At 36.6% G+C, this 12,598-nt stretch overlaps 2 protein-coding genes across 2 annotated transcripts; one reads left to right on the top strand and one right to left on the bottom strand.

Annotated features, from left to right (window-relative positions):
- The first annotated feature begins 1,158 nt into the window (after positions 1-1,158).
- On the top strand, positions 1,159-4,210 carry LOC142523888 (uncharacterized). Its single transcript, XM_075627621.1, has 3 exons — positions 1,159-1,296; positions 1,345-2,988; positions 4,133-4,210. Exons 1-3 carry the CDS (start codon positions 1,159-1,161, stop codon positions 4,208-4,210), a joined length of 1,860 nt encoding a protein of 619 aa, XP_075483736.1.
- Positions 4,211-9,907: 5,697 nt separating this feature from the next.
- Positions 9,908-12,376, bottom strand: LOC142523887 (uncharacterized). The gene has a single exon (XM_075627619.1). It carries the CDS (start codon positions 12,374-12,376, stop codon positions 9,908-9,910), a length of 2,469 nt encoding a protein of 822 aa, XP_075483734.1.
- Positions 12,377-12,598: the final 222 nt, after the last annotated feature.

The raw sequence follows: 12,598 nt of genomic DNA, 5'->3' as shown, positions 1-12,598 counted from the left end.
AGGAAATTCCGAATTCGATTCCGTCAATTGTCCCGGAATCCTCTCGACATATTCTTCGAACCCATATGTCAAATTCCAAACTTTCCATTTTTGGAAAAAAAAATTATATTTATTTAAATTTCGAAAATTTCATATATATTGCATATTATCACTTGTTATATACTGTCTATTTTGGATTCTGAGCATTTCCATTTTTTTGATTTCAGGAAATGGCTCCATCTACCCCTATGCGGCCCCACACCCGTGCCCAAGCTGCCATTCGTCTGAAGGAGCTTGCCCTTCACTATCAGTCCCGTCAGATTCGACGACTTAGAGCATGATTGAGTGAGAGGAGGAGTGAGGTCGAAACCTTGACCGCTGAGAAAGAAGAGATTCAGGTCCGCTTTAATCAGTCTATCTATCAAGGTGAGCTAGTTAGGAGTGATAACATGGACCTCAGAGATGTCATAGAACAGTGCAAATATCAAAATGGAAAGTTGCGAGAGGATGTGGAGCGCTATCTCAAAGAATTGGAGGAAGAAAAACAGCTGAATGACAGGAGCAAAAAGAGACTCGAAAATCTAAGCGAGGCTATAAGCTGCATTGCCAAAGTGAACCACCAGCTGACTCAACAGGGTGAAGCGCTGAAGAACAAGATCAAGGAGAATAAGAAGGGGTACGAACTACGCCACCAGAGTACCATAGATCTGTTGGACGAGGCAGAGGCAGATGTTCAGGGGTGGAAGACACAGGTGGCCCAGCTTAATGCAGAGAATGCCCAGCTCACCCACATGGTGGAGCTACTGCAAGAGGAGGAGCCGGAGGAGGAGCTGGAAGAAGAGGAGCCGATAGAGATCGACGAGCCTATAGCTGCCATAGGAGATGGAGAGATAGATGATTAGAGTTCTTAGTTACCTTTCCCTATTACTAGGAGTTTATCTTTCCATTGTTGCTATTTTATTTCAGTTAGTATGATTTATTTCCATTCAGCACGCTTTGTTCATTTAGTTGTTTCTTTACATTCAAAAAATTAATAAAATTATGATTATTTATTAATCTCAGTTGTTCATGTATATTCAAGTCATGCTTACTTATTAACTTCAGTTGTTCCAGCATAACTTATCTATTCAATCTTGTCATATATACAACAAATTCTTAGAAGCGTTTAACTTGTAGGAAATGGCCGATAGACCACCAAGACAAAACCGCAACCCCCGTTATGCTAACAACAACAACAACAACACTAATGAAGAAGGCAACGGGCCTCCACCTCAATTCAATCTCAATCAAGCGGACCTAATGGCTATAGCCACGATCGTGGCGACGACACTTTAGGGGTTAGTGAACCCCAATGCTAATCAGCAGCGCCCACCTCCACCACAGCATGGGGTCAAGTTTCATTATGAATCACTGCGCAAGAACAGGTGCCCAACTTCCAGTGGCGCTGCCGACCCCGAAGTTAGCCAGGGCTGGCTCAAAAGCGTGGAAACTCAGTTGAGACTGTTGGAAGTCTCGGATGCACTAAAAGTGGACGTGATAGTGCCCTTCCTGGAAGACAAGGCAGCTAAATGGTGGGAAGCCGTCTCGCCAGCCATGACCGCTGCTGGACCAATCACATGGCGAATCTTCCGAGAAACATTTCTGAAACAGTACTACCCGGCAGAAGTCAGACTGCAGAAGCTAAGTGAGTTTGAAAATCTCAGCCAGGCCCCAGATATGTCAGTAGTGGAATATACCTCTCAGTTCAATGCCCTTGGATCATATGCTCCAGCGATTATGGGGGATGAAGTTCTGAAATTGCACCGCTTTAAAAAGGGGTTGAACAGCAGGATCCAATCAGCTCTAGCGGTCTACCAACCTGCCAACTTTTCAGATTTGATGGGTGCGGCTATCCGAGCCGAAGCTGATATTCGTCGAAGAGAAGGGGAAAACAGGAACAAGCGACCCCCTGTCAACCCGCCTTCTCAGGGCAGACCAATGTTCAAGAGACCCAATCAGTCGGGTGGACCTCCCTCAGGGAAATTCCCCGCCAATAACAATCAAGGACTCAAGCCATGCTCAACATGTGGCTTCAAGCACTCCGCGGAATGCCGAAGGGCCAGCGGTGTATGCTTTGGAAGTGGGAAAGCGGGGCACCGAATTGCAGAATGTCCTACCGTTGCCAACCGACCAGTAGGGCCAAACAGAGGAACTGGGCCAAATACGGGAGCAGGCCCTTGTAAACCAAAGGATGACAAACCCAATGCTAGGATCTTTGCCATGACTCAGGAAGAGGCTGACGACGCAATTGAAGTCGTGTCAGGTACCATTCTAATTAAATTAGTACCTGCCTACGCATTATTTGACTGTGGTGCTACACATTCCTTTATGTCTAAGAGGTTTGCTAAGAAGTTAGGAAGTAAGCCTGATAAACTAACTGCACCTTTCCGAATAGCCACACCTACTAATAGAGCTGTTGAAACGAACGAGATTTACAGAGATTGTAAAATCAGTATTAGTGATCAGACTTTTAGCGCCGATTTGATACAGTTGATCATGGTCGATTTCGACGTAATCTTAGGAATGGATTGGTTAGCAAGAAACAGTGCAATAGTAGATTGTAAAGGGAAGAGAGTTAAACTCCTAACCGCAGAGCAGAAGGAAGTCGTGTTTCATGGTAAATCCAGGGAACGGAAGTTGCTACTTTCCGCATCTCAAACCTGGAAAGGCATGAAATCCGGGGAGGACATCTACCTAGCGATGGTCAGGGAAGGAAAAGAAGAAGTCGAAATGAAACTGGAAGACATCCCGATAGGGAGAGAGTTCCCAGATGTTTTTCCTGAAGAGCTCTCAGGGACGGTCCCGGACCGTGAGATTGAGTTCGAAATCAACTTGGTTCCCGGTGCTGCACCAATCTCTAAAGCACCCTACAGAATGGCACCAGCCGAACTCAAGGAATTAAAAGAACAACTCCAAGAATTGATAGATAAAAGGCAGATTCGACCGAGTGTGTCCCCGTGGGGAGCTCTAGTACTCTTCGTAAAGAAAAAAGACGGTAGTATGAGATTATGCATCGACTACAGAGAATTGAACAAGATCACAATCAAGAACAGGTACCCTCTACCTCGGATAGACGATCTGTTTGATCAGCTTAAAGGAGCCGCCGTCTTTTCTAAACTGGATCTGAGGACAGGTTATCACTAGTTGAAGGTCAGGGCTGAAGATATCCCCAAGACAGTCTTTCGAACCAGGTATGGGCATTACGAATTCACAGTGATGCCTTTTGGTCTGACCAATGCACCGGCAGCATTCATGGACCTGATGAACAGAGTATTCAAGCCATTCCTGGATCAGTTCATAGTGGTATTCATCGACGATATCCTCGTCTATTCTCCTGACAAGATGAGCCATGAAGAGCACCTTCACCTTGCTCTGCAGACCTTAAGAGAGAATAAGCTCTATGCTAAGTTCAGCAAGTGTGAATTCTGGCTAAGGAGTGTGTCATTTCTGGGACACGTGATTTCGAGAGAAGGAGTGTCAGTGGACCCAAGGAAGGTAGAGGCGATTACTGAGTGGCGGAGACCGAAGAACGCCACCGATATCAGAAGCTTTCTTGGATTGGCAGGTTTATTGTGCTCGATTTTCCCCCACTTGCTGAGTATTCCCCAAATACTCACCCCCTTACAACCCTCCCCAGATAAGCCCGAAGAACAGATTGAGGAGGAAGAATCCGAGCAGTTTTGGGGATGTGAATGCTCAAGGAAATCGATTATCTTTACGTTATTATTAATTAGATTTACGTTTCCGCATTAAAACTCTGTCGTCTTATTTATTTTGGGAATTGTAAAGACAATGGTTATTTAATTTAAGATTATGATATATAAACTGGTTCGGTTTATACTGTGCTACAAGAGGCTTGTTGTTGCGATTGTGTGATTGTTAAACAACGCCGGTGTCATTCCCGAGTTTCGGGGCGTGACAAGAACAATTTGATCAGATCGTTCATTAACAAGTTTATTGAGTGCATATAAAGTATATCCGTTTAAAATTACCTGCGAATCAGCGATGTATATATATATATATATATATTTAAAATAAAGCGCAACGTCAAATAATATATGAAAACAATGTATGTTCATTTGATTTTGGTCGAATGTGATTTTCTTGCATATAGTTTTCGCGAACGCGAAAAACGAATGTTAGAGGGCATCATGGTTTGGCCTTTTTCCGTGTTACAAAATACAATCCATGAGACCGTCTCACACAAATTTTTCCTTTAAAATATAATATAAAAATTTAAAAATGAAATTTACAATTTATTTATACAATTTTGAGGATAATTATATAACTTTAAGAAAAAATGACTAAAATTATTATTAAAACATTGTTACAAGATTATAATTGATTCAATAAATGATACAAGACTAAAAATATCACGTACAGTTGAATACATAGATGAGTGAAATCGACTTTTTTTTTATTTTCATTAGTATAAACACCTTCTAAAATTAATTGATATAACTAATATAATTGAACAAAAAAATTATCGTGATAAATTTATGAATACATCAAGATAGCACAGAATGCATGTGGACGAATAGAAAAACGAAGGCAATTGGATGTGAGTTGAATAAAAAGTGATGTTTCCTAAAATAGACTAAGGTCCACGTGTCATAATTGTTGAGGTCGAAAGTGTCTGGTTTTTTAAGGTTAAATATTTGACAGAATTTGTTCTTACCAGCCCCACATATTATCATTTCTCACTTACCCTTACCAATTTAAACCTCAATTGGATGATTTTGGTCCCTCTATTTATTTATTGAAAGTAAATCCTGTACCAACTTGTATTATTATTTCCAATATTGCATATAGAAGAAACTAATCGAAAAAATTGTGAACCAATATTAGTGGGACATTAAAAAAAAATATGTCTATTATTATCTTTAATCTTGATACGGGTCAATCATGTTCATATTTTCAATAAAAGTAATATTTTTGACATAAAAATTAATATTTTTTCAGGGGTGGCCTAAATAAAATATATGTTTCACAAAATTAACTCATGAAACCGTTTTACATGAGATTTTGTGATTAAAAAAATTATAGCATAGTTATGATTTGACAAGAATTTTTATATATGGGTTAGGAAGTGATTCTTTAAAAAAAGTAAGAAAGAAAGAATAGGTGGTCTTTTTAACTTTATTTTATGCCTTTTTAGATTTAAATTCCTTTAAAATATGTCTAACAAAAAAAAGACTAAATAAAAAAATATGTCTAACAAAAAAGAAAAAGACTAAATAAAGTGATATATTTCATCCTTAATTGATCCAAGGATGATATATAGAGCACCACACTAATATTTAATTTATGGAGAACCCCATGTGCCTCTTCTTTACTGTCCCCGTGTATCTATATACATTAATACACCATAGTTAAAATTCATCGCATGTATTTTTGTATGGTTTTCTATATTATCTGCATTCTTCCAAGATAAGGGAATTAAATTAGCAAAACCATAGTTGTTCACATGTCTTGGTTTTGGTCATATAAATCATCAAAATTTCATGTTTGTCCAGTATGTTGGTTTTTTTATTCTTATTTTTTAGTGTTTTTTTAATAATCATAGAAGTGCTGATGTGGCCGGATATCGTGACATCAAAAGGGTTAAAAGTATAAAAAAAAAAAAAAAAAAACTTATTGCCGTAAAACTAAGTTGTAAATGATTTACATGACCTAAAAACCTAACCAAACATTTACTAGACCATTTTTCCAATTTTTCCGCATGTAATCAACGTTGAATTTTCTATCATACCGAATGAACATTTTACCACGTGGTATCCAATCATGGAGAGAAATTATGTACATTGTTTCAATAGTTCACACACATATTCAATTTAGGTTCGGTTCGATTTTATTTTTAATTATATGTGTATTACGGGATGCAAGCAAAAGATTTGAAATATTGAAGTACGTAAGATTTTGCTTTCCAAATAATAAAAATTTGTGTGAGGCCGTCTCACGGGAGACCTACTCATCCAAATTTAAACCTAATTGCTCTATTTTTTTTGTGCCCAGACCGTATGAAGTGTTAACCCAAAGAAAGATCAATTTCAAGCTATTCACACTCTCTAAGAACTATCAAATCTTCTTCTTTATTTTTTTCCCCAAACGAATCATGCATTTTACACACACCTAGTCAAATTCTGTCTTACATCAAAAGATCTACGTAGATAAGTTGCTTAATTTTTCTGCTGTATATTATACACAGTTATTTTGGTCAGTTCGATGATTTAGTCGAAAAGTAAAACGTTGGACCTCAAAGTACTTGCGTGTAATAATGCAAAACTGTTCCAAATGAGGAAAGAAAAAGGGACAGTACCGATGAATAATTTTATGGAATGCGAAAATGGAACTGCGAAAGTAGTTTTCAATAATTAGTAAGGTAAAACTTGATTGTCAATATCTCTGTATGTGATCGATTCAAGATGCTTGTTTTGGGGTCTGGAACAGATAATTTACATATATAGCGGAGCTGATGTTTGTTATAATTGAGTTTCAAATCCGATAATTTGTCCCAAATTTGAGATTTTTATCGATGTCAAATGAGCTATAAGACATTGACAATTATATATGAAATATAAAGATTAAATCCTCGAGATTTAACTAGTATTGAGTGCGTTTCAATTTGGGATCATGCATTAGTCGTGGTTAATTATATTTTAAGCATCCTTATTAAGACTTGTCTACTTCCAAAACCCTCCAACTAACACATAAATTAATCTTGTACAACTTGCCTAATTTGAGAATATATAAAAACATATAAATTGTAATCCATATGGGAAATTTCGGTCATATTTAAAATTTGATCTCGTCAGTTTTTTTCAATATTTAGCAAATGATTAGAATGTTGTGGCTCATGTTCTCTCGTGCCCAAACGCAACGGAAGTTTTAAAATTTTTATTTTATTTTGACAATCAAAATGTTTGAGTACTCGTATGGTTTGGATTGAATAAACATACATAGGATGTTTAAAATTTTTACCTTGGTGAATTTTTCACTTGGCTCCAACTACGCCGGTATAAGCGAACGTAGCTCTTGTTATAAATCATATGTACGTTCTTCAAATATCCTTTATACAATCTTCAAATCAGGTCCACGACTGGATTACTTGTTCCTTTTCCAACTTGCACTAGAAAGTATAAAAGGATTTTACGTAGAGATTGATATGAAGTTGCCGAAAACAAGTAGAGTGGGAAGAGGTGCGTTTTTCGAAAAATCCCTTGGCTTGGATAGGGTTTCGAAAATTGAGAATGAATTATTGTCTTTAACCCTAAGCCTAATATACATATATATATAAGTTTAGGGCCCATTAATTAAATTAAATACTTAATGTGCTTAATCAATTAATTATTCTAGTCCAACTAGTTTAATTAATTAATTAATCTTTTAAATTCCAATTAAGAACCTTAATAATATGTATATTGGTCTTGTACTCTTACAAGCCCATCATACATATACTCGTTACATTTAATTTAAATCTTTTATAAATTCAACATTTGAATTTAATATTTAAATTATAAATTTAACTCCTTGAATTTATCACCTCTAAAATTTAATAGTCATAAATTCAACTCCTTGAATTTATTTATCAATGTTTTCTATAAATTCAACTTCCTTGAATTTATTATCTCAATATTTTATATGTCAATTCCTTGAATTTATTATCTCAACGGGGACAAAATAATTCAGTACTTGTGTGATCCTCAATGATTCATGGATATAGCTAGCCGTGGATTTACAACTCTTTGTGATTCATGACATAATCCTTTATTTGGGTTTACCCTAATTTGCCTCATTCTATGTATCAACATTTGATCATGAGAATGTCAGAAATCATATTTCTGATTAAACCCATCGAATCATGGTAAGAGCGTCTAGTAGCATCGCCCCATGGTTCCCTATGTAGAGCCCAAAATCAGTACACGTATAACCCATGCATTTATTTAATAGTTAAATTATTTATTTAAGTTTAATACTATTTATAGCGATGCATGACCTATTTCAATTGCATTATTTTAAATTATTTATGTTTATGTGATGCACGTTAAAATGTTTTCTCGAGTTTCATGTTTCAGGCGATTATTCGATGCGGAATCGAGGAAAAGAGATCGGTGACGATTTTGGACAATTTTAAATGTGGTATTTTATTTTAAGTTAGATTGGGGCGTTTTAATTAATTTACCTAGTTTTAATATTTTAATGTACTAATTTAATTTTTAAGTGATGTTATGATTTTACTACTTTTAAAAGTTAGTGAGTGTGCATCTTATTTTAAATTTAGGGGATTTGGTGTAGGTAGGAAGGATTAACTTTAATCAACACCTTTATTTTTAATTAAGCAATTTTATTCCCCTAATTACTATCAAACTCACGCACACACACTTTTACATACACTAATACCGATATCACACACACACACACACATTCTATTCCGCAATTCAAATTTTTATTTTGAGAGCAAAACCTAGGGTTCCTCTACCCTAGAGCAGCCGCCACCTCCCTCTGATTTTCCAGCAAGATTTCGTTGAGTTTTCTTCAAAGAAAATCACGCCACGTTCGTCTCGGATCGTCTCTTGCATCCTTCCCGCTTCGGTGTCGTCGTTCGGTAACGTAAAGATTTAAAGGCATGTATATTCTTTCGTTTCTGCATCGATCTTGTCATAATAAATATTTTGATGTTTATTGTATGAAAACCATGTGTATGTTATGTAAGAGTTTGAGCAAATAAGGTTGGATCACTTTCGAAATGGTTTTTGGATCTCAAAACTCAAAATTACTGTCTTTTTAATTACTGCGACTTTTTGGTCAATTTTCTGGAAACAATTTCAACATAAAAAACGTAGAACTTTTCGATACCTTCGATTTAATATAAAATTCGAAATATTTGGATAAGAATAAAGTGAGTTATGGCTGTTTTCTGTGGAACTGCTCAAACTGCGTTTTTTTTCTGAAAAATATGTTGTTGATGTGTTCTTAAAGTGTTTGAATTGCATGCTTCGTTGGACAACGCTAGGCCATCACTACTGCGTTTAGACATGATGTGGGATGTGTTTAGGTACTATTTTAGGTATCGTTTCTAGTCGGGGATGGCTCGGAGACAATAGAAGTCGTAGGAAGATAATGGTGTCGAATTTTTGAATGGTGTCGAATTTTTGAATTGTGTCGTCTTTTTGTCGATTGTCGACGTTAGGGTTGTCGGATTGTTGGCCCGGGTTGGAGCCAATACCGTAGCGTCATAAGATGGGTCTCGAAGTATCAATTCTTAGTCCATTCAATTGAGTTTGGAGAATTAAGCACAATATAAAAATTTCCGCATGTTTGTTTTCACCCGAGGCTAACCGGACCCCTACACGGACCCTGGCACGGGGTCTGTGCCCTGGTTGCTTCCTGTGTGTCATTTTCCAGTGCCTACACGGACCCCTAGATGAACCCTAGCACGGGGTCCGTCTCCTTCTTTCTTTTCGGTGTGTCTTTCCAGAGTCTACACGGACCCAGAGCCGGACCTGAGCACGGGGTCCGTGTACCTTTTTTTTGGAATAGTTTAGGCTTCCCTTTGAGATTTGTTTTGGTCTGATCAGCCATATTTATGGTTTAATACGATGATTAAACGAGGTCAAGTTCCGAGTGATTTAGAATTTCATAAGCTATTTATTTGATTCAGTGGTAAATATGAATACCTACGTCTAAGTTATGCAAGATAAGTGTTGATATTCATGTTAGTACGTGCAGCAGTGGCCCCAAGCGAGATCCAATGAATCCCTCAACTTCAAGTAAGTATGTTCGACGTGCAAAGAAAATACTTTTAAGTTTTCTAGGTATGCTAAATATCTTGTGACCAGGGACGGATCCAGGAATAAAAGTTGGGGGGGCTTGAAGTCAATATGATAAGTTATATATTATTAAAACAACGAAGTTGTGCCCTACGAGATTTTAAAACATAAAATTCATCAATAATAGAATTTACATCAATATGTTTAGCTAAATCTCGTTCAATATAGAGTGTCAAACAATCGGCAAGAAAGTCATCCTCCATTTTATTGCGAAGTGCCGTCTTCACATGCTTCATTGCTGAAAAAGCCCGCTCAGTAGTGGCAGTAGACACAGGTAATGTCAAAACAAGATGAATCAATCTAGTCGACATAACATAAACACTTGACCGTCCACTCTCGGTCAATTGCTGACACAACTCAACAAGTGTAGAAACCTTTAAATTCTGCATCACATCAAGTTTATAATGTATCAATTCATACTCCAAAGCAACAATTTCTTGATCTGTGAAATCTCCAGGATAAAACTTCTTCGCAAGCTTGCAAATATCATCACTGTTAAATGAGTCAAATGAATTTTTAGGATCTAAAGCTGTACTAAGAGAAAAAAGTTCCACCGATGACTCATTGAACCGAGTATTTAACTCCATCAAAATGAAATCTATTGCTGCATTAAAAACATCAAAGTGGTAATGATGTTCTATTGTAGTTTGCCGACAGGAACGTCCAATCTTATATAGACAATCAAGGTCAGGTACATCAATTTCATTTCTTGAGCAAAAAACTTTAACTTCCTGAAGAAATTCATTCCACTCAGATTCTTTAAATTCTTGAAGGCAAGTTTTGGTAGTAGTGACAAATGTGATAACAGTCAAAATGTCTTGAGATTTTCTTTGAAGAATTTGACAAAGAGTATCTGTTGTTCTCATAATTTTATGCATTAAGTGCAAAATAAACACAAATTCAAAGCTTGTCATGTTTCTGTAAATCCCCCGAACTTCAGCCTTAACTCTTCCATTTGGAGAATAATCATTGAGAACTTCAAAAACTTTGCAAGTTGCAGTGTACATACCTATCAAGCTTTTTACCGAATCATAGTGAGAACTCCAACGAGTAGCTCCTGCTCGTTGCAAATTACCAATCTGGTTTGCACCACTTTCAGAATCACGTTCTCCAATTGACAACATATACTCAATTTCATTTCTCTGTGCAGTATGTAATTCAGCAATGCGCTTAGTAGAAGAAGTGACAATATTAACAATATTGTCCAAATGAGAAAAGAATTCCCAAATAACACTTACATCCTTAGCTGCAGAAACCAATGCCAGTTGTAAACGATGTGCAAAACAGTGGACATAGTATGCATAGGGACAATCTTTGAGAAATAATGCTTGAAGTCCATTCCACGCTCCACGCATATTGCTAGCACCATCATATCCTTGGCCTCTGATTTTCTTAACATGGAGATCATGGTGAACAAGAACATTTGATATCTCATTTTTCAAATTCATTGAGGTAGTATCACTAACACTTTTGATGGCAAAAAATCTTTCTGTCAAAATCCCATGATTGTTCACAAACCTCAATATAATGGCCATTTGCTCTCGTTTAGATATATCTCGGGCTTCATCAACAAGAATACAGAAGTATTTATCTCCAACTTCTTCACGAACCATCTGTCGTACTCTATTGTCCATAATATGTAAAATCTCTTTCTGAATTTCTGGAGCGATATATTGGGCATTTTTTGGAGCATTCTCAAGCACAACTTCATCAATTTCTATATTCATTTTTGCAAAAGCCTTCACCAATTCAAGAAAATTTCCACGATTAGATGAAGATAGAGATTCATCGTTACCTCTAAAAGCACAACCTTGAAGTGCTAGCCAACGAACAACTACAATTGAGGTGCTCAAACGCAGATGATTTTTCTCTTTTTCCTCTTTAGATTGTGCATGCATCACTTTATCAATATGTTGTGAGGGTCTCATCAAATTTTCAGCCCTTCTCTCACACATAGTATGAGGTGAAGAAGCTGCAGAACCAATATGGGCAAGAAAAGCACATGTTTTTCCTTGGTTTACCTTTTTCCAATTGTCAAATCCTTCATTGACCAATGCCGAGATATTAGATGAATTAACATCATTCAGGAAAAGAAAACAATAGAAACAATATGCCTTATTTTTTGAAGGCGAATACTCCAACCAATAAAATTTCTGAAACCATTTTTTCTGAAAACGACGATTCTGGCTTCCAAATTTTGTACCTGGATCTTCCAACATATCTGGTTGATAAGGCCCCATATTTAGATATGAACGTATTATCTCATCTCGTACATTAACATGATATTCACATATCTGTTTTCTTTTTCCTGGATCTCGTTCAATAAAAGTAGACGAAGACTGATGATCGTCTCTAGGAGAGGAACATGAAGGAATTTGGATATTGGGAAATAGAAGACTTTCACTGGATTGATGTTGCATTGTAAGGACCGTAGGAATTGAAGTATCTTCACTAGCTTGACGATCTCTCTTCTTAAAGAAAGAGGATATCAATGTTTTTCCTTTATTTGCAGCAGATTGATATTCCATTATGAAATAGTTCAATTTATAATCCTAAACAAGAATAAAATAATTATTAACCAAATAAACAAGTAATAGTCACTCAACAACTCAACAACAAACAATCAAGAAACCACAAATCACACACAGAGAAGCTATAAAAAACAAAATAAAAAATGTATAGCCGATTCTTACCTGGATTGTTGCCTTGCCGATGAGCAATTCGATTTCTTTGGGAGTCCGCAATTCTAT

The sequence above is a fragment of the Primulina tabacum genome, chromosome 14, assembly GCF_025594145.1.
Source record: "Primulina tabacum isolate GXHZ01 chromosome 14, ASM2559414v2, whole genome shotgun sequence".
In the NCBI taxonomy this organism is placed as follows: Eukaryota; Viridiplantae; Streptophyta; class Magnoliopsida; order Lamiales; family Gesneriaceae; genus Primulina; species Primulina tabacum.
The sequence above is the reverse complement of the archived record's forward strand: the minus strand, read 5'-3'. Positions and strand labels throughout refer to the sequence as shown.